Below are 21,903 nucleotides of genomic sequence, written 5' to 3'. Positions count from 1 at the left end.
ATCCTTCCCACAAGGTCCCGCCTAATTGCATCTCGAGTGATTTCACTCTCCCTGCCTCATCAAGTATGTGCAACAGGCCACTCAGCACATCCCTTATCACCGGAGCAGAAAATACACACACTGGCCCCCAGCATGCTCTTCCTACAGCTCATGGAGATGGAGATGGATACACACACAGAGCTCCTTTAGATTTTTTTATATATGAAGGCAGCACCTCTAGTGGTTAGAGCAGAACACTGGACATCTGTAAGGCCAGGTACATGGTTGTCAGACGGGACTGAACCTTGGACCTCTGGATGCGAAAGCCCGCACCACTTCTGCCTGAGCTAAAAGGAGCTGGATCTGCTAGCCAGGGCTGTAGCAGGCTCAACCTCTATATATGTCCGGGCCATCACTAGAAGGGGCACATCCACATCCAGGATGCTGCGTTTCTATTCTAATCCCTTGCTGTGTGACCCTGAGCAAGTCATAATCTCGCTGACCCTCACTTTGTCTCTCTGTAAAATGGGATAATAGACACAGACCCACTTTCATACCATGCTTTGAGATCCCTGGATGAGAGATACCAGACATTATGTTGTGGAAGTTCTCTCTGGAAATCCACCCCAGCCCATATCAAAGGGCGCCAGCCTGTAAAGCCAGCTTGGTCCTTCTAGCCAGGGAATCTTGGACACCACCATTCCTGAGCTGGCTGCTGGTCAGAAGAACTCAAGGGCTAAGTGAAGTGCTCCTAGCCCCACTCCCCAAGGGTCAGCATAGGGGCAACACCTTAGAATAAGCAGGACAGCTTTTGGGAAATGGTACTGGAGGAGAAAACACGAGAGAGTCTTTTTCTTTTGGATGTTTGCAGGGAACTTGGTGCAAGCACGTTTCTCTTGGAGACGGCCCTGACCCCAAGTCCTAGGATCGCATCCGGATATGAGCTCTGACCCATCTCCAGCTCTCCTCACTCATCTCCTGTGCAGGATCACGAGGGATGCTGTGCTAGCCGGGTGACCTACCAGAGAAGGGGCCCTGCGCCACAACGTAGCTGCGGAGAGTGATGTCAGCTGAGCCGCCGGACTCCAGGGGGATGGGGTGGGTGTGGAAGTGCCGCAACATATCGAAGATGGTCTGGAACCAGAGGTGCTGAACATGGCACTGGCCGTTCTCGTTCAGGGATAGCCGGAGGTGCTGCAAGAGAGGGGCGCAGTGAAGCAGATGGGCCGAAGGGCAAGTCCACAGCGGCCGTGGATACTGACCCAAGTGTTATTTGTGCCACAGATCGTGCACATGGCTTGGTTCCTTCATGTGCTGGGTAGAGCGTTTACAGCTCCCCCAATCCAAAGGCTACTGGTTATCTACAAACAAAATTGTTTTTTCCGCTTCGCTAGCAATTTGGCTCAAAACAGGAAGATCTCACGTTTCAGAGCTGATTGAAACTGATTGGCTGCCAAGCAACAGTTGCTATGACCCATTCAGAAAGCGTCTGGTCAGGGAAGCTGGCCTTTTGGGTTACCAGCAGCATGAAACAGAAGTGTTCTTTGAGAAGAGGGGGAAATAAAAAGGAAAGCACCTTTACCAAAAAAACACTGGAATAGAGGCTGCACAAAGAGAACACCCAGCAGAGAGCTTCTGCTCTGGGACCTTTCACTGACACTCACCCGGCTGCATGCAAGTTAAAGTGCAACTGACTTGTAATGCAAGACATTTGCTGGGAAATCAAAGGCTAGTTCCCACTTTCTGCAGTGGAGTGGCCTGTTAAAATGTTCTAGTTTCACCCCTATGGGGTAGTATTCCTTATAAACACTGCACATTTAAATGCCCTTTCTGAGTTGTAAGTCCCTCCTGTGAAGCATGAGGTTCCTCTGCGCAGCTCCTACCAAACTCGGGGGGGGGGGGTGTTTATTAGTAAACAATTATGTTCTAAAAATAAAACAAAAATGTGTATGCAACAAGAGCTTCCTTTCTTGGGTCCTGAGCCTGAGAGGTGCTGGGCACGCACAATGTTCCCTGAAACCAGTTGGAAGAGAGTGCTCAGCATCACTCAGGATCAGGCCTGCCATGACTTGCCAAGGCTAACACTTGCCAGGGGGACATCCCCTTCAGCCCTGCAGAGTTGAGAGCGCTCAGAGCCCCCTGAGCCCTAACCCATGTCAGGAATGTGTCTCTTTCCCCGTCACCCCAACCCAGGGCTTAACAGGGTGGCTGCTGGAACAAGCACCCCCCTGCCATGTCTAATAAGAGAGAGGATTTGCATTCAGCTCTGCCACTGAAACCTCACAGGTTTCTACTTCACTGAACCCCCTCAGACTTCATCCACAGCACCATTCAGGCGAGTGCCTTTCGCTTTCACGCACCAGGCCAGGAACCTGTGCAGCCAGCCCCAAAGGGCTAATAGATCTCTCCATGGGAAATTACCTAGCGGCGTCACCAAGGGGAGAACTGATGCCTCTTCGCTAGAACGTGGACACTTGCAAGAGTTATTGCTACCATACCGAGCCACTCAGGCTGTCCCAGCATTGAGGGCCATCGATGCCAAGCAGAAACAGAAACAGAATAGGAATAAAAGGGAGGCTTTTAATCCAGTGATCTCAAAGCACCTTAGAAAGGGAGCCAAGTATCAGCCCAGTTTTGCAGAGGAGCTGGACAGAAAGGGGTTGAGTAAGCTGCCCATGGTCACTCAGTAAGTCAGTGGCGGAGTCGGGAATAGTCTGCAGATCTCCAGAGTTGTCCCCTGACAGAGTCGCATAGTCCGTGCTTAACCTGGGGCACGTGAGTCATACACCGCATAAAAAGGGGTCTGTGTTAGACACACACACAAAAACAGCCAGCAAGAACAAACAGGCTTTATATTTAAAAAAAAAACAAAAAAACAGGCCTTGCTCTGATCTTCCTATTGTGCTGTTCCTGGCAGGCTGGCACTGGGATAAGGAGCTGCCAGCATTGTTTCTTTTAAAGCCTTCCTGCCTTAGCAGAGCAGCAAGCGCTGTCAAATCTGCGAGATGCATTTCGGTGGCTCAGCATTTCCACTCCCCCAGCTTCATGTTCGGAGCAGCCAGACTGAGAGCCCTAGATAGCGGCTGCATTTCTCTTGGGTGGGGGGGCCGGGGGTGGGAAGGCGGTTAACGCTCGCTTGGGAGCCGAGCCAGGAGACTAAACTGCGTGGGCTATTGGCAAAGTGGGTGGTTTGGGGTCCCCTTGGGCATTTTATTCTCTATTCATTAGAGCTGGTCTGGCAGAGCCCCCTCTGGCAGCATCTTAAGCCTACAGGAAGCTTTCACTTCCTCCGACATGCTAATCCTCCAGGGCTGCTCTCAGTCCTCTCCCTGCACCGAGCAGCTCATTCACTCTCCTCTAGCAGCCTTGCTTCCCACTGGCTCCCTGGGCTGCTCTAGGTGGCTAACATCCAGCTTCCTTTAGAGCCCCCCAGGCTTCTTTCACAAGGGGTTTGGTAGCCCCAGTGTCCTGGCTACATTCCAATTCTGGTAACCACCTGACAATCCCTTCCTCGCTTTCGACTGGATCCAAGACCCTCACATCACTCTCTGGGGACGTCTTCACTGCAGCTAGAGGTAGACATACGCGCACTAACTTTGATCAGGCTGTGTAGCTGGGGCAGCGCAGGTGGCAGGAGGGGCTAGCCACCCTGAGTACCACCCCGTCTGAGACTTAGGGCCGTACTCAGGCCATTGGCCCACCCTGCAGGTACATTGCTACTTTTAGCATGCTAGGTCAAACAAAGCTAGCACACGTATATCGACTCAATGTACCCTCCATACTAACCTGTAGCTCAGTATTTCTGTGCCCTGTTAAAAGGGGTCAGCGTTCCACCCCAGAGAGAGCTGCATTTCAGTGATGGTGAGCTAATCCCTGTTCATGACATAGATCTTCATCTTGCTTTCAGTACAAGGGTGTCACTTCCACTGAAATCAATGGGAGCTTTGCCTAGAGAATCTGGGGGCAAAACTGATCTGTAGTGTTGTAGCCCAGTAGACCGGGCACTGGACTGGGACTCATGACACCTGGGCTCTATTCCCAACTCTGCCATTGGCCTGCTGGAGGACATGAGGGAAGTCATGTCCCGCCCTGTGCCTCAGTTTCCCCACCCGTAAAAAGGAGATGATGATACTGACTTCCTCTGTAAAGTGCTTTGAGATCTAACAATGAAGAGAGTGACTAGTAGTAGTTTGTGGAGTGCTTCCAATTCTGGTAACCACCTGACCATCCAGACCTCTGGATGAAAGGCCACACATAAACGTTAGCTCTTTTCATTCCCTCTTATGCAGCACAGAACTAAAGAGATGGAGAACCACTGTCCTAATTTGTTATGCAGCATGGCCATGTGTTTTAAACAGCTGCAAAGGTGGCCACATTTCAGCCACAGGTGGAATGGATCTTTGTACATCATTCTGGGATGAAAGGCGCTTTCAAGGGTTGGAGAATTATTCATGTTTGGGGATCTCGGCAATCCCAAAAAAGCCCAGTCAATAATGACACTTCCGAGCATCTTTTTAGAAGTCAGCAGAGCTATCCTGCTTCCGAGCCCCACTGTAATCAGACAGGTAGGCCAGAGACAGGCCCCCGTCCTGCTTCCTGCTCGCTACATATTGGACTGACGCTGAGAGGTGGAAAGACAAACGAGGGATAGCATCAGAGAACAGTGGGTGAGTGCGGCTAGTGCAGTTCTAAAACCATTTAAATAACAAGCATCACAATGGCACTTGCCTTTGCTTTCCCCTGGAAGTTAAAAGTCAGCACGTATTCGCCTGGTCGAGTTTCACTCTGCCGAATGACAAACAGACCGTGACTCCTGGCCCCACCGAAGAGCACCAGCTGGGCAGCTTTGATCCGTGACAGCGTCCCGTGGAACCAGGGGAAATCTGAGAGGTTGATCTCCACTTCTGTCTCGCTTTCCTCCCCTGTACAGTTGGAAAGGGGTAAAAGAAAGGCAGTTTAGAGAGGGAAATGGTTGTCTTTCGAAAGGGACGGCAGCAACAGTGAATAGACCGCAGGGCTCTGGCAGAGGACGTTCTGGCTATTCCAGAAGGATCAGGATCATATGCTGGGAAGATGACGTCTGAGTCAAATACAGAGGATCGTGTTGTAAATGTGCACCTGTAGCTAAGCAGGCTGGCTACTGGGTGCTCCTCTCAATTCCACTGAAAGAGTGGCCAGACAGGGCAGAAAAAGGGTTTCTATATTAAACCAATGGGCTCTTCTGGCTGGGAGCAGCGGGGCAAGGTTAGAAAGGAGTGCACTCGTCCCTCCCTGCCTGCCTATACAACCTCCCCATCAGCTTTATTCCTGGGTGCACACCTCCTCCCTTTTTGCCACTGGGCACACCCACCCTATGTATGGGCACCTCATGTACACACCTGTCCCCATGAACACCCCTTTAATTCCCCACCTCCACCCTTCCCCCTCACACCCTTCTCTCTAATCAGAATGCAGCAGTTCTGCTCAGGATTTGCTCAAGAGACCCACGGTGCATTGCAATGGGATTTTCCCCTTTTCTTCTGTCAGTTGTGTCACATACAGCAAATCAGTTGGAAGGTGGCCAACGTGGCTACCTCCCTTCCCACCCACCCCCCACCCCCCCGGAGCCTTGCAGGTACCTGCTAAATGACTGCTAGTGGCTGGTGACTCCACGGTCTGCAGGAAGTTTTCCAGTGGTACATGGGCCAGGTGTTCCCCCAAGGAGTCCCTGGCCCTGCCATGCGGGGGTGAGATGACAGTGGCAGCGGTCGGGGTGGTGGTGTGGGTGGCAAGCACAGAACATCTGTCTGGAGTCCTGTGCACACCTGAAAGGAAGGCAAGCTTTAACGGCTTAAAGCTCAGAGTTTCTCTGAGAATCAACCCACAAGCACCTGTCACGGACCAACAAGATCGGTGCTACACCCTCAACTTTGGAGCAGTCTCTTCGGGGAACCCTTCAATGGGCCAGACCCACAAAGGGTCTCACTCCTCCTTCAGGGCAGGCCATGCAGCCTCCCAAGACTGAACCTCGGGGGCTCCAACACTCTTGCTTCACGCCGCGAGATCTGCTCAGCGAGTCCAACTGAGATCGACACCTGGTAGAGACCTGTCCACCCACCAGGGATTCATGCACCTCACCACGTATTTACGGGGACACTCAGGCAGTGTTGTCAACACAGGTGGGTTTATTAGTCACCTGGAGCACAGCGGAGGAAGTCCTTAGGTTAGCGCAGAGGAATGAGGGTTAAAGCATAGCCTGGTCTGGCTAGCCCAGAGCCCCAGCCAAGCTGTAAAACTCCATTTTCCGGCTCTGTCTCTCGCAATCTGCCTTCCTTAGCCCGTTCCCAGGTGAGAGAGCTCCCTGCTTACTCCAGAAGCCAACACTTTATCCCCCCACCTCACACCTTCCAGCCCTTTGTTCTCAGGCTGGGGTCTTTGCTCAGGGTCCCTGCTGACAGGTGCGGGAACTGCATCTCCCTCTGGGTCGCTGCATACTGGGTCAATGTCTGGTTGACTGGGTTTTCCATTGATACAGGCTTGATTTGTCTCTTGCTATAGGGTCAGCCTTCGCCAGTTCTTTTCAGGGACACATTCAGGCTCAGGCAGCTAGGCAAAACACACGCACACACTCTAGGTCACTTAGCCTGCCCTCAGAGACAGCTTGGGCCTTTCCCCACCCTCACTGGGTAGCCATGCAAAATATAAGGGAAACTGAGGCAAACAGAGGATTCATAAAAATATTATAGAAAATCCCCATGTTGTCAACACCACATTCAGTAATAACGGACGTGGTGTATTGTCCTCTATACGATCTGCTCCTACTAGAGAGAGAAAGGGAGACAGTTGGCTGGGTTAGTTTGTAGGGTTAGTTAGTTGGTCACCCTAGAGACTGCAGTCTTCCATTTACCCAGAGAATGGGTCCAGACAAGCAGAGCCACTTTAATCCTTCCCCACATCACCCTGACAACATGCTACTCCCCTGCCCCAGAAGAACAACCGCGAGAAGTAAGAGAGGGTAGTTCAGTCTCAGACAGGCCATTCACTGTGCAGCTGCTCTGCTGTGACTAGTGACAGTGGTGCCAGGATGCCTCAGTAGGAGCTGGACAGAGACCCAAAACTCATCTCACACTCAGCAATGACGTTTTGGTCAACAGAAATGGGGCAGATTTGAAACAGAAGCCAGAGTCTCCATGTGCTGGTCTCAGTCCCCCATTTCTTTAGGGATAGGCAGCAAGGGAAGGCTGCTGGGGTCAGGCTAGGATCAGCTTGATTTAGTTTGGGATTGTCCTGCTTTGAGCAGGAGATTGGACTAGATGACCTCCTGAGGTCCCTTCCAACCCTGATATTCTATGATCAGCTGCTGGCTACAGGGCACATGAAAGCGAGTCAGAACGGCCAGATACTTGGCCTGCATCCCTCGCCTGTCAGATCAGGGTGGCTGCATCATGAACAAGAACAGATCCCAAAGGAGAGCAGAGTTGCTCCCACATTTTATGATCTTTTCTTTTGTTGTCAGCTGCATTCTTGCCTTGAAACCCAACCCAACACCACAAGATGCCAAACATCTGAACTCAACGTTTCTGGTGATTTTCTCCGGGTGCCCTTACCATCGGCCAGAAATTCACAGCTGCAGGAGGGTACCCTGCCTGGCAGGCAGGCTCCCTGCACACAGGAGGAAAGTTCAATATCATCTCCGCTGTCCCTGCAAGGAAAAAACAGAGCAGATGGTCATGTGCAGGCTGTCACTCTCTGCAGGCACATGCCTCACCGGGGGTGGGGTGAGCGGGGAAGAATTTCCACTCTCAGGTAGGAACCATGGTTCATTTGACTAATCTTATAATTCTGGGTAAACTCAAGCTCCATGCACTCAGTTGGGTGCTCTGGATCACATTTCTAGTGTCTGTACCATGAAACAACGGGCCCCAGCTCTGCCAGATGGCTGCAGTACCCTGCTTGCCAGTCCCTGGGATGCAGGCCAAGCTCCCATGCTGGCCAATCATGGCAGCGACTTGGAGGCCATTTGGGTCAGAAACAGAGTTCAAAGAAAGCATCTGGGACCGAACGGATGGGGGAAGGTAGGGGAAGCAGAGCAGGCAGGAGAGATGAAGGCAGGCCAACTCCAGAGGTGGAGGACACCCATCTAGAGATGGAGGAGCCAATGTTTAGCATCGGGGGGTGGAGTGGGAGCAAGACAGGCCTGATGGACCTTGAGACAAGATCTCTTGGGGTGACGGCAACAGCCAGTCCAACAGCGGGAAGTTTGACCAAATGACCCCCTATGGGAGCAATGCCTGTGCACATCCCTGACCATCAGCTGACTCCCCCTGTCAGTCATAGCTGTGCCCGCCCCTTTAGCCTGACGCCACTGTCATGCAAAAAGCCACGCTCTCTTGAAATCCTATATTTAGCCTGGACGCTCCCGATTGCCCCGTTGTGGTGAGATACGCACACCGGTCTCCGTTACTCTTGGAGCAACAGCCTCTAGCTGAACCAGGAGGACACGTGCTAGCAGGCAGCTCAGGAAGCGGTTTGTGTTGGCGGTAAGTGTTTGGGAGGGAGCAGCTGAATTATTTAGTAAGCAGTGAATGAATCAGCAGTCGGAGTCGCTCAACTACAACCCTTAAAAAAGAAACCACCTCTGCAGAAAATGCGTTGACAGGGCACTGACGAGGTTTCCGATTCAAACCCTTGGCAAGCACGGCACTCACAAGATGAATGAAAATTCACTCTTGGTGCTCACCAGGCGTGTCCATGTCTTAAATATCTCAGAGTGCTCTACAAACACGGGCCCTGATGTTGCAAATACTTATCCCCGTGGTGGTTAGCTCTGAGCCCACAAAGGGTCCACAAAGGGCTGTAGGGCTGCTCAAGTGCTGGAAGTTAAGCACATGCATGCCCATTTGCTGGATCAGGGCCCTTACTCCATTGCATATGGGGAGAGAGCCGCACAGAGATGTCAAGCTGCTTGCTCAGAGTCACAGAACATGGCAGCAGCAGAGCCAGGGGTCCTGGCTCCCATCCATTGCCTTAGCCCCTGGATAACACTCTTTACAAGCTGCAGGGCAGTGACCAAAGTGCATTAATGTGGTCCTCTAGACTCCAGAAAGCCCTTTGACACCAAAACCCTTGACCGTTCTGTGGGCTGGGTGCTCTCAGCTGAGGGCTGCCGGATGCTCTTTCTAGCAAAGCAGAACGTGTACAATGTGCTCCCGAGATGGGGAGTCAATAAAAACCAACAGACCCCACCTTTCGCAGTTCCTCTCTTCACATCTGAGCCACCAGGGGATTTTTTCCTCCCCTGTGAACAGCTTAGTATTTCAGACATGTTTGGAATTAGAATGGAGCCTTATGCCGCGGAAAGGCAGCTAAAGCCAAAGCAAATAAGTCTATTTGCTACTGTGAGATGTTTGTTAAGGTATTTTAACCTTTTCCATGATCTCTTGAGGAGTCAAACCCTCCCCTCCCCCCGAAACCCTCAGTGAGACGAAGACAATCTTCTACAGCATCTTGCAACCTAACGGATACCATACCAAGCTGGTTGTAGGCTGCACACATAGGAATCACTGCCTGTCAGTGAAACCCAACCGCCTCTGGGGAGGAACGCAGCAGCTGTCTAAACCGTAGCACTCCACAACAGCGTAGGAGAGGATGTGAAGACAAACGCTGTATCCAATTGCAACTGCAGGCAGAACGAGACTGTAACCCACTGGTTAGTGTGTGCAAGACATCCAGGATTCCAGTCACAGATAAGCCCCCACTTATGTGATGGCCACTATATTAGTGGACACACTGGGGATTTAAACTAGGAACTCCAGAGCTACAGACATGGGCTGTTTCAGCTAGAGGGACAAACCTCTGTAGCTGCTGGCTGTAACAGGCTCAGATCCCCCGCGGCTCAGGCACCGAGCGGGACCCCAACACACACTCAGCAGTGGGTCACGCAAGCACTGGGAGTGTTTGGGGCCTTGCTTCGTCACAGAGATGATGGCTGGTTAGTACCAGGGTTTCTCTTCCAGTCAGCTGTGTCTGAACGCTGTTCCCAGTCTGCCGGGGCAGTAGATTGGTGGGTCACACAATGACTAACGCTAGCCAACCTTTTATGAACAAATTTTGTTGTTGAAAAATGGGCTTTTAAAAAAAAAAAGCATTTTTGGGTGAAAAAAATCATTGACTTTTTTCATTTTTCTTTCTCTCTATTTGAGCATCTCACCATCTTTATAATGGATTTATCCTCACAACACGTCTGTGAGGTGAAGCAGTGTTGTTATCCCCATGTTACAAATGGGGAACTGAGGTACTAAGAGACTAAAGGACTTTCCCTGGGTCACACAGAATGTTTGTAGCAGAGCAGGGACGGACTCCAGCTCTCTTGGGCCCAGGCGGTGCTCAAACCCCTGGATAATCCTTCCTCTTCTGAGGTAAAGAGGTGCTTTTTGAAACAGGGAGGGCAGCTTCCTCAAGTGAGCCTTACCCGGGGTCTATGCAGTCCTGGATATCCGCCACCCAGGAATGTTTCTGGAGGGAGTCAATGGTTTCCAGAATATACTCAGCACCATTCTCCACCTAGATGGGGAGAAAAGGGTGGTGGGGGAGAAAAAGACGCAGTCAATTTACAATTCCTTTACCTGTTTAAAATAGACTCTTCCTCACTTTGCCACCTACCCCAGAGATGTGAAAGGAGAGGAGAAATAAACTGCATAGCCTCTGTTTAACAATCAGACTGGATCGTGGAGTTAAGTAAATGCTCGTATCACACCTTCACCCACCACTGTAATGCAGCCACCGCTCTGGAGCATGGGCAGCTGTTAAATACCTCACAGCACATCAGTTCGAAATGGGAAGTGAAGGAGCATATCGTGTCCAAAAGAAATTATGATATGGGATGAAAGGGGAAATTTTCAGGCATTTGACTGTAACTACCTAAATTGGAATTAGACAGAACTCTGGGGCGAACATCCCTACTTCTGTGAAATGTGCCATGGGATTTTTAATGGACATGACTTCAGTGTAAAGGCTCATCTGAAAAAGACAGCCTAATCCCAACACCACAATACCCCCTAACTCCATGCTGGAACATTAGCTCAACACTGACTCAAAGGAAAAAGCCCACTTACTGATCAACCAGCCTCACTTTCTGCAGTACCCCAGGCTTTCTTTGAAGGTCTCTCTTCCACATACTGACCAGGCCCAACTCTGTTTGTTTTACCACATTGGATGCCACAGCCAGAGGCAGTATGGCCAACCCCAAGTGTGCAAAAAAATCACAAGTCAGAATTAGCAATGCCATCCCCAGCAGATATGCCAAGGATAAGCCGGTGATTACTCCATTCCTGTGATTTACCTCACAGTAAGTGAAACTGATACCTAAACTTTAAAAGAAATAACACAAAATATGCCTGGAAGATTTGGGGATTCTTAAATCGTTTGAAAAAATGGAAAGGAAACAAAACACACTGTTTAGATATCTTGCAAGGCACTATTTTTCTTCACAGTGAAAAGAAATGTAAGCATACAAAAGGGAGTGCTCAGTTAAAGGGTGTATAAATACATTTTGGCTGAAAGGAGAGACAAATTGCAGAGCCAATTTACAATAGAGGTCCTCTGAACTAGGGGGAAGGTTTTCCATTCACAACTATCTGCATTTCCTCTTCCCTCCATCATAAACCCACTGTTGAATACAACTGACACAATTACTCCACACATCAAACGCATGTGGGAAGCTGAGAGTGGAAGCCTGCTGCTCTGGCTCAAAAGCTACAGACCTCCTCCACCTGAGGAGAGCTCCAATAGCCAGAAGAGGTAATAGGTCCCTTATCTTTGCTGGGGGTTCAGCCACTACATCAGTCACTTCCACACTTCTTCAGGGGGGCTGGAACAATTTGTAGAGTGGGGTGCTGAGAGCCATTGAACCAAACTGTAAACCCTGTTTATAATGGAAACAACTTCAAGCCAGGGGGTGCTGGAGCACCCCCGGCACCCATAGTTCCGGCACCTATGTGCCTCTTCCCAAAAGACATCTTTGCAGTGCATCATCTGGGTCCAGCTGAATTCCCCACACCCTTTCCCCACACTCGCTAATTCTTTAGACAGAAGAGGTTTGTGGGAAGAGAGCAGTGTGTAAAGGGGGAGAAGGTGGCTCTGGGACTTTTCAGAGAGTCATTTAGTGGTCAGCACCCCTTTTAAACACTTCCTCTCCCTGAGGAGACAGAGAGCAGGATCTCAACAAGCAATTATGGGCTTTGAAACTAACAAACCAAATAAACCCTTAGGGGAAACAGGGACTGAAGCAAAGGGGAGAGCCGTTATTGTTAGGGAATTATTGGGAAAATTTAGGAGAGGAAAGAAGGTGCATTAATCCAGCTGCTATCCCAGGACACGATTCCACCTCACCCATCACCTGCCTTGCTCGCTCTGGAAAGAGAAAGTGTGAGGAACAACCTCCCCCCCCCACACAGCAGAACACCAAATACAAAGTTTTGTGCCTCACAAAGCCCCTTTGTCCACATTGAAAAGGAGTGTGGGTGAAGTTTGCATAAGTTCGACTTGCCAAGGAACCGCCATCCAAGGGAAAGAACCATTTCTATGGCAACCTCTGTGTGCCACGGGGCATCTAGTCAATTCAAAGCGCTTTCTTAAAGGCCTGGTAGGCAGCAGGAAGTGAAGTGCCAGGCTTTTAAATCAAACTATGGCAAAGAAAGCAATACCATTCTACAGGCAGTTTTCCCCTTGACGTTTATGATTGTGAGAGCTTTAAACAGGCTCATCCACACAGGCAAACTGGCCTCTGAACTCTTCCTTTGAAAATATGCTTTAGGCAAACAATGGGGAAGAGGAGTGATGTAAGCAGCAATGGGATGGGGAGGGGGTGTTCTTGACTTTCATAGTGGAAGTGATGAGCACACCAGGTATCTAAAACTCAGATGCAAGCACAAGGCTAGTGGCAGTCAGAGGAGACCGGCACTGGACCATATGTTCTTTCTCCTGCGAGGCTGTTCAAATATCACGTTAGCCCAGTATGATTTGTTGCAAGGAAGGCAAGATCTAGGGTAAAATTCTGCATGCAAACATCAGTATTCTACATTAAGTGTATATAATGGAAATCACTGCAAGCCAGCCCCCCGGCTCAGCACCTCTGCATCTCTTCCCAAAAGACATCTTTGCACACGTGCACCATCTGGGTCCAGCTGAATCCCCACACACTTTCCCCACACTCGCTTAGACAAAAGAGGTTTGTGGGAAGACAGCAGTATGTAAAGTGGGGGAAGGTTCTGGCTCTTGGGCTTTCCAGGGAGTCGTTTAGTGGTCAGCGGCATGCCAATAATGTGGAATACAGATGAAAATAAGTGCAAAACTCAACTCAGCCTTAAAACTATGCAGCTGCAACGGGCACTTCCCTAATAAATGAAATGCAACAGCCATCAGGTCACCAAGCTGGTCCCGATGTCAGACAAGGAGCTAGGATTGGGGCCTGCTTTGCTCATGTGCTTGGATTCTCTCCTCATACCCCCGTTTCTGGTTTCTGTAGCTCCGATGGAGATAAATTTAAGACAGCAGCCATGGAATAGAGGCTCTGGTGGAGGTTGATTCAGAGATGAGCACCCCCTACTGAGTCACCCTCAGTGCTTGCTGCAACACAGTGCCTCCTGGCATCCCACTGGGAGCTTAGGTTGGGTTCTGCCTCAGTCAGTGCCAACAGTAATAAGGCATTGCCCTAGCTTCTCATGCCCCTGATCCCCAATTGCTTTGCTAGGAGAGGGAGCATTAGTGTCCTCCTTTTAAACAACAAAGGCACAAGGAAGGGAAACAACTTGTCTCAGGTTATACCCTACACCCAGGGCAGAGAAGGGAGCAGAACACAGGTCTTCAGCCTCAACCCACTAGACAAAGCTGCACCAGCTTGTGGGTTTGAACTGGGACCAAAAGCAAAGGGACCAAGATATCCTGAGAGTGCCTGATCTTGTGACCGTCCTCTTCTAATTCTGGGAACTGGTGTAGGTTGGAGAGTTCAGACAGGCAGCTGGATACCTGGATGCTCACAAACACATAGTGCTGGCCCAGCCCTGGAACGGATGCTGGTGCACTGGAAACATCAGGCTATTTTCACTCACGTATGCACGGTAACCTCCTGGCTGTAGCCGTAAGCGTTTCTGATCCGGCTCAAGGGGGAGCGATAGTCCATTAACACAAACATCCCATAGAGAGCACCTGATGTGAAGTGGCAGCCACATTAGTCAGAGTGAAGCACTCAATTTTTTTTTTTTAAAAAAAAAGAAATTTTAACTCAGCATTCATTGCGTGCTTTCGCGCGGCGGCCCCGGATGAGCCAGATTCTAGGAGCTCTGTGTTCTGGGGGCAGGAGAGGGAGGGGGAACCTGGATGGCTGGGAATGAAACTCAGCCACAAAAAGGCAGAGCTCAGCTCCGGCTCGGGGGGAGCCGCCTCCCAGCTCAGCAGGCAGCATAGACATTTTCCACCCCTTCTGCTTAGGCCCAGTGGGACGAAATCCCCATTTGTAGGGAGAGTTTGTTAGCAGCAGCTGCCACCAGCATGCTGTACGGGATCGCATAGCGAGCTAATTAATTGTATTTTATGGAAAACTCTTCTCTGGGGTCTCTATAGCGAGAGAGGGAGACAGACTTTTAATATCTGCTCTCCCCCAGACTCCCATCTGCTATGTGTGATTCCTCATCCCTAGAGGCTGTACAGCTTCCAATGCAAGTGAGGCTACCACAGATCAAACAGCATCTGCCAGCCCCTTATTGATAAAACCGTCACTCCACTCTAGTGGCCTAGAACAGCAACATTTACATACCAGGGAGCAGCTCCCCAGGAGAGGAAGCATGACTAGATCCCCCCTTGGGGACGGTCTCTGAGTGTGGATGGATTCCCCCTTTGCCAGCCAAACAGGGCTGTCTACCTAACAAATCCTTTTTTAAAAAGGGGAGAGCCTCTTCTGTAATCTCGCGATTTGGAGAGGTGCCCAGAAGGCAACCAAAGACCAAATGCAGCCTCTAAGAGGGAGAGGACAAAGCAGACAATCTTTTAGTGTACTGTTTGTCTAGAGGCTCCATTGTTCCAGGCACCATCCAAACACATAGGGAGAGAAAGTCCCTCAAAGAGATTACAGACAAGGCAGACAAAAGGTGGGAAGGGAAACAAATCAGAGGGGAATTAACTTGCCCAAGGTCACAGTGCCAGAAGTAAAATTCAGGGCTCCGGAGTGAGTTTTACTGCTGGTTAGGACAAGAAGCAAGCAATTGCTGTTCACCTACAGGGGGCTAAAAGAATGGAAAACCCTACGTGATCATTCAAGTGCACCTATCAGCTAGTGCGGGAAGATAAGTATAGGAGCAGACCTGAGGGGAGCACTTAGTTAATTGTTGGGGAATTGTAAAGTGTAGTCCAACACAGAAAAGTAACTATGCAAAAATGGCACCAAGACAGATCACTTGCATATTTAATCTGCAATCTTCAGGCTTCACTGTAAAATATTAATTCTCTTAGCTCTGCAAAATCCTCACAGCTCCAAGGGAGTAAGCAGGATTCTATTCTGATCCATGCATCGTCAACAGAATTGTTGCCCAAATTCCGGCCACAGAATCTTTGTTGCTAGAAACGGCTATTGTTACAGTGACCAAAACAGCAAGCTGGGAACTTTCTGATAAGGCAGAAAGAGCCCAGATTAACTGGCAGATCCCAGGGTGAGGAGATGTGCATAGGGAAAATGCATCATTCTCCTTGTAAACTGAGCAGATTTGCTCCAGAAGCCAGAGAGAGAGAGAGAGAGAATCATACATACATGCCATTGTTATAGTCATTTTCCAGAGCAAGACAGCCCTAAGGAGTCTGGCAGTACACCAGACCTCCCCCAGCCAAACAGAGTGGAATCTGGCCCTGATTCGGAGCCTGGGCCCTCGGAACAGAGATTTAACACCATCACCATCTTGTCTCTCTGCAATACCTTCCACTGAAAAACACCCGTGAACCAAGCCTCATGACAGCACTGCACTCGCTAAGTAATGCCACCGGTTAGCTGCCACACAGTGCTGCAGAAGGTTACCAAGCGGGGGCAGGGTTTGCCTCAGGGAAAGACCTCACGAGTGACTGCTTGGGGCCACTGTGTTTAAGGGTATGTCTACACTGCACACTAAGACTGGATTCTGACTCAGATTTGAGCCAAGGCCTGCTTCTGTCCAGACACAAATCAGTCTGACTCAGGTCAGCAAGCACTCAGCACCCAGGTGGTCCTCTGATCCTGCTGGCAGGGAAGGGAAAGGAGGGCAGGAAGGGGGTCAGAGCCCGAGTCCCTGCTGTGACTCGGGTCCAAGCCTTGCCATTTTGCAGTGTGGACGCAGCTCAAGCCGCAGAGCCAAGTCAGAAGGTCTGCACGGTGTAGCATGGAAGCGTTAGCATGGCTGGGAGACCCAGATCCCGCCAATGTAAACCCAGGTTTATAATGAAGCATGAACACTCAGGTGTGGACCCAAGTCCCACAGGCAAGGGATTAGTGTGCTGTGTGGACATATCTTAAGAATCTCCACAGTCCAGCACTGTTATCAGTTCATCTGCCCCTTCCACAGTCCATAAAGATGGCTGTGGAGGAGGAGCAGCAAGACAAACGCAAGAGGGCAGTTGAATGTTAATATTATACGTGTATGCTACGTTCGGGGTGGATTAAAGCACTAGAGGATCTTCAGGCAAACAGCTGGCAGTGGCCTGGTGCATAGCTGATTGGTGCCAGCCTTCTGCAGGGAAGAGAATACATGCCATGGACGCAAAGTTCCCTTCCTCCCTCAGTCACCTCACCATGTGACGGGAGGGAAGGGCACAGGCACCAGATCTGTGCAGTCACTGACTGCTGGGGAGTTGGGAGGAGAAGCCCAGAGCTTTGGTGGGTTCAGTACAGTCTCAAGGCATCCAGGGTGCCTTATTAGCCAAGCAGCCTTACCTTCAACACAAAGGTGTTGTCTTTGTCCGGCATCTCCAAAGGCATGGTTGTCCGGACCTCAATGATGGCCGAGAGTGGGATGCTGACCTTAGGTTTGGAAACCTGGAAGAAATAAAAGGAATGAACAGTGCCTGTAGAACAGAAATTCTCCCAATGGGCGATACAGCCCAGCTCACAGCAAGGCAAGCTCCCTCTCCAATCTGTGCAGTTATTAAAAAAAAAACCAAACAATTTCCCTCATGCGCCTGATAACTCCAAGATCTTTTAATTAAGCCAAGAGACGCCCCGGTGGAAGATAGGAGAGTTAGCGTATTTCACTGCCAACCCGCTTGCTTATTTCAGTGTCTGCTGACATTCCAGCTCTGCCGACTACATTAATGTCTCTGGGTTTTTTTTTTTAATCTCTCTCTCTTTATTAAGATGCGCTGGGAGGAAATAATGCTATCTGATCAAGGAAATATTTAGCATGCACAAAAGGCAAGGGGAGGCAGAGCCAGGAAAGGGCAGACAGATGGGGGATGTGCCAGTTTATCTGGAAGAGAGAGAGGCATTTCAGTAGGTAAGTGAAGACACATCTGCTTTGTCTATTGTAGGGAATTTTGACAAAAAGTTTCCCACTGGGGTTGCCACCGGTTCAGCTGTACCAGTAAGAGCTTTAGTGTGGATGCAGCTTTTCAACACAGCGTGCCAGAGCCTCGACTGCACTAGGGTTGAGACCCTCCACTGCTGTCAACTGAGTTACCCTGATTCACCACAACAAGAGGTTCCCGCCCCAGGGTACCCCCTGAAACAGCTGAACTTGCTGCAGCAGCAGTGGGAATCTGCTGCTAAAATTCTTTCATGTAGACACAGTCACATCTTTCCTCACACCCATCCCCAGCAGCAGACTCCAGAGATGCATTTACAAACCTCAGCAAGGCCAGTTTGTCCATGGGGGGAAGAGGGTGATTGGCAATTGAAGCTGTACATTTGTAGATACTCCAGATGTGCTAGGCTCTGTACAAATACAAAAGGCAGCACAGTCCCAGCCCCAAAGACTTTATAATCTAATCTCTCCATGCCTCTGTGTCCTTACCTGTAGAGTGGGGATAAAAATTTACACCAGTTCTACACCAGGAGTGCTTTGCATGTAGCTGTACTGGAATACTACGCTGGCAAAGCACTCCTGGTGTGGCTGTAACTTACACGGCCAAAGCTGCACTTTTGCTGGTCTTGCTTATTCCAGCCCCCTAGAGTAAAACAAGCTATACTGTATTTCTCCTCCATTTCCTGTTGTACAGTGCTATGTCCCAGTGTACTGTTGGGCAGCTCATGTGTTCCACCCCAGAAGCAGCTCTTTCCTATGTCTATAAAGAGCTCCGTGATGAAGGCTCTTTACTAAGCAGTGGAAGACACTTTCAAAGTGAACCTTCTCCTCCTGTCCCCACCACTGGAAGCCAAAGGCAAGAACAAGCGATTTCAGAGGCATAAATGCTGCTCTCTTTGGGCAATGGGATGGTCTCTATACACCGCTGCAGCCCTGGTAACAGACATGCAACCTGATGCATGCTAAGCACTTTGCACACTTAAGGGCAAGATAAATAATAAGCTGCTGGGTATCTCAGCTCCAGATTTGTGGTGTCTCCTTTTTAATAGGGAGAGGGAGCATGTATAAGGGTTAAGAGCAGACAATACGGTCAGGACTCCTGCGTTCTGTTCCCAGCTCTCCCAGTGATGCGCTGTCTGGCCTTGAACAAGTGACTTGACTGTGCCTCAGTTTCCTCCATCTCCTAAATACTTACCTTCCCCTCACAGGTGTCTTATGGTTGGTTGTTGCCCTCCTCCCTCGAGGTGGTTGAATTTCCACAGTGCTGTATGCTGAAGACAATTCAGTCCTGCTTCCACTGAAGTCTATTTCAAAGCTCCCAGTTCCCCTGTGGTACAGGAGTGGGCCTCAAGTCTGACTGTGCAAACACTTGCTACTGAGTGTAGTACTTACTCCCATGAAATCAATGGATGTGCGGCTACTAGTAAACATTATAACTGGTAGCAAGTGTTTGCAGGATTGGGCCCTAAATGTATACAACTCTTCGGAATGAAAGGTCCTATATAAACGCAACATGATTATTAGTAAAAGCTTGTCTAGTAGCACATTTGAGCAACAATCCCCAGATTTCTAGTAAATTGGCCCCTAGAATTATTACAGTTAGGGATTTGGAAGCAAGAGTTTCTCTTAACTAGACAGACAGACTGGCTAATCCTCCCTCAAGCTGTGCACTTGAATTCAAAGCAAGCATCTAGAAAAGGAATAGAAAGGCAACATAATCATCAGAAAACATGAGTTATCCCAAGTGCCTCCAGACCCTAGACGACAGAAACAGGCTCACAATGCGCATAATGCCACAGGTTTCAGAGTAGCAGCCGTGTTAGTCTGTATCCGCAAAAAGAACAGGAGGACGTGTGGCACCTTAGAGACTAACAACTTTATTTGAGCAAAAGCTTTCATAAGCTACAAGTACTCCTTTTCTTCATAATGCCACAGGTTACTAATAAAGGGTTCTGTTCTCATTTTGTAAATCAGTGTTGCTGTGAAACAGGAACCAAGAGCTGCCTTTCCCTTCCCCTAAGTTTTCGTTTAGCTGGGCCTGGGAGGTTCTGACCAAGTTACTGTCACTGCAAGACTCCAAATGAATGAAGGACCCTGATCTTTAGAAGTGCTGAGCACCCACAGAGCCAAGGACCACTGCACCAGCTCAGCGGCTCCCATAAACTGTCCTCTAATGCTTGTTTTGAAGCAATGAACTTGCAGAAGCTGCTGGGCTGGGTTTTTTTTAATTTTTGACCAGAGGAGGATCAGAAAAAGAGGAAGCAGCTGTTTAAAGGGAAGAAAATATGACACGAGCTCTGAGGGGTGGAAGGAAGAAGAGACTTGCTCTGACTCTTCTCAGGAACAGCAGACAAAAGAGCCAACAGAGGGAGTCTTCACCGAGTTCCCAGCCCTGCAAAAACACTGGCACATGTGAGTAGTCCCACAGAAGTCAATAGGACTCCCCAGGTCAGTAAAGTTACTCCCTGCTTAAGTGCTTGCAGGATCAGGCCCTACGCCTGAGCTGCGGTTTTAGGGCTTGCTCAGAGACTCATCACAGGAATAAATGGGGGCAGGCAATGGAGGTTTTTGTACTTTGAATCACCATCAAGACTGCTAGTATAACACCAAAAAGTAAGATGGACTGCTGCCAGGTACTTGAAGCACATTTAATTTCCCTTCATGTTTTCAATCACTGTTGCTTTGGGAAAATATACACACACCTAACTTTGTCAGAAAGTACAATATCCATGGGAGAGGGTTCTTTCTTTCTTTCTTTCTTTCTTTCTTTTTAAATGAAAACCCAGTTAGCCCCTATTTTTGTAGGACCCCCACAAAAACAAAGTAGTGTGCTCTTGTGCACTCTCAGAAGCAAAAGTTTAAGTTCTCATCCCACAAATGTACAAGAAAGCGAGGTTAACGCATCAGTGCCTCTCAAAGGGTTTGTTGGGAGTGGAAATACAGGAACATTTGACAAATGAAGAAGATAGATATCATTAGGGAAAGAAATTTAAGCGAAAGTTTTCAGAAGGGTGTAACGATAACAATAAAAGACAAGACTGTTTTCATAAAAAGCACTTAAAAGAGGTCCTTTTAACATTGATTTTTTTAAAAGGGGAGATAAAAACAAACCTGAAAAAATACCTATTTCCAGCTATAATATTGCTTAACAGCAGTTACTGCTCCAGCTAACCCTATGGCTGTATCAATCTGTGCATAGACTCACAAGCACTGCTCCCAGATGAGCCAATGCCAGCTATGTATCTTTCATGCCCTAACTGCTAGTGCAGAAAGAGACTCTGGGGCAGAGGGTAGGGAGCTGGGGATGGGGAGGAAGGTAATGCAGTTAAAATTAAATAAATAAATAAATAAACAAACCAACCCGCTCACTCGGTCTCCAGTTCTCTAGGGGACATTAGAAAGGTTAGAAGTCAGTGAATGGAAACCAGATATTTCACATGTTTGATGACACCCAGAATTCAGACACTATAAATGGTTTCACCCTAATGGCTTTTCCATGTGCTCTGATCCGGTATCTACATGGGGGATTTTCCTCCAGCTCCATTTCAGGTTAATACACTGTGAGGAACAGTTTATATTGGACTCAAATATCTTCCTAAAGGGTGTATATTTCTTTCGCAACACACACACACACACACACACACAATTTTTATTGAATGTAAACATTCCTCTGCCAAGTTGTAAGCCCAAGTACAACAAGAGTAAGGACCTGATTTGCAGTCCATTTCAGATCAGTGGCTTTGAATCAGGGACTTAGCGTAGAAAATGACTCGTGAACGGGATTAGCCCTGTTCCACTGTGGAAGATGAATGAAACACAAAAACCAACAACATAAATGGCACAAAGTAAATTATCTATATTTAGTAACCTCAGATTTAATTAGTAATGACTACCTCATCTGCATAATTTATCTACTTGGAAGCATTAGTTAATGTTTCTACAGTGCTTTGAAGAGAAAAAGTGCAACGTGCATGCCAAGTAAAATTAATGTATCTCCACAGGTAAGAACTTAATTTTAAATGCAGGGTATGCTTTTTTTTCATCTCAGCAGGAAGGGTGGTCCAGCAGCCGGGGCACTAGCCTGAGACTTGAGAGACCCAAGGTCAATTCCCTGCTCTTTCATGGTCTCCTTGTGTGACCTTGGGCAAGACACTTAGCCTCTCCCACGCCTCAGTTTCCCATCTGTACAATGGAGGATAATTGCACTTCCCAGCCTTACAGGGGTGCTGTGAGGGTATACACATTAAAGACAGCGAGGGGCCCAGATACTGTAATGGTGGGGACCATATGGGGCCATTCCATAATGAGGATCATTCAGTCTCTGTGTTTCAGTGTCCCCAACTCTAAAGTTGGGATAATAATTCTCTGCCACATGTTTGTGAGATGCTCAGGTACTTGATAGTAAAGAGGG

General features: G+C 49.0%; 1 protein-coding gene across 1 annotated transcript in view; it reads right to left on the bottom strand.

Moving 5' to 3' along the window:
• SH2B2 (SH2B adaptor protein 2) overlaps nucleotides 1-21,903 on the bottom strand; it is a 66,147-nt gene that overhangs the window by 5,355 nt on the left and 38,889 nt on the right. The window contains exons 3-8 of the mRNA XM_073315653.2: nucleotides 16,907-17,008; nucleotides 10,430-10,521; nucleotides 7,566-7,660; nucleotides 5,598-5,783; nucleotides 4,708-4,901; nucleotides 1,002-1,173 (exon numbers count right to left, since the gene is read on the bottom strand). Of these exons, the coding sequence (XP_073171754.1) occupies nucleotides 1,002-1,173; nucleotides 4,708-4,901; nucleotides 5,598-5,783; nucleotides 7,566-7,660; nucleotides 10,430-10,521; nucleotides 16,907-17,008 (841 nt within the window). The remainder of the gene's footprint in view (nucleotides 1-1,001; nucleotides 1,174-4,707; nucleotides 4,902-5,597; nucleotides 5,784-7,565; nucleotides 7,661-10,429; nucleotides 10,522-16,906; nucleotides 17,009-21,903) is intronic.

Source organism: Lepidochelys kempii, chromosome 17 (genome assembly GCF_965140285.1).
Source record: "Lepidochelys kempii isolate rLepKem1 chromosome 17, rLepKem1.hap1, whole genome shotgun sequence".
Classification (NCBI taxonomy): domain Eukaryota; kingdom Metazoa; phylum Chordata; order Testudines; family Cheloniidae; genus Lepidochelys; species Lepidochelys kempii.
The sequence above is the reverse complement of the archived record's forward strand: the minus strand, read 5'-3'. Positions and strand labels throughout refer to the sequence as shown.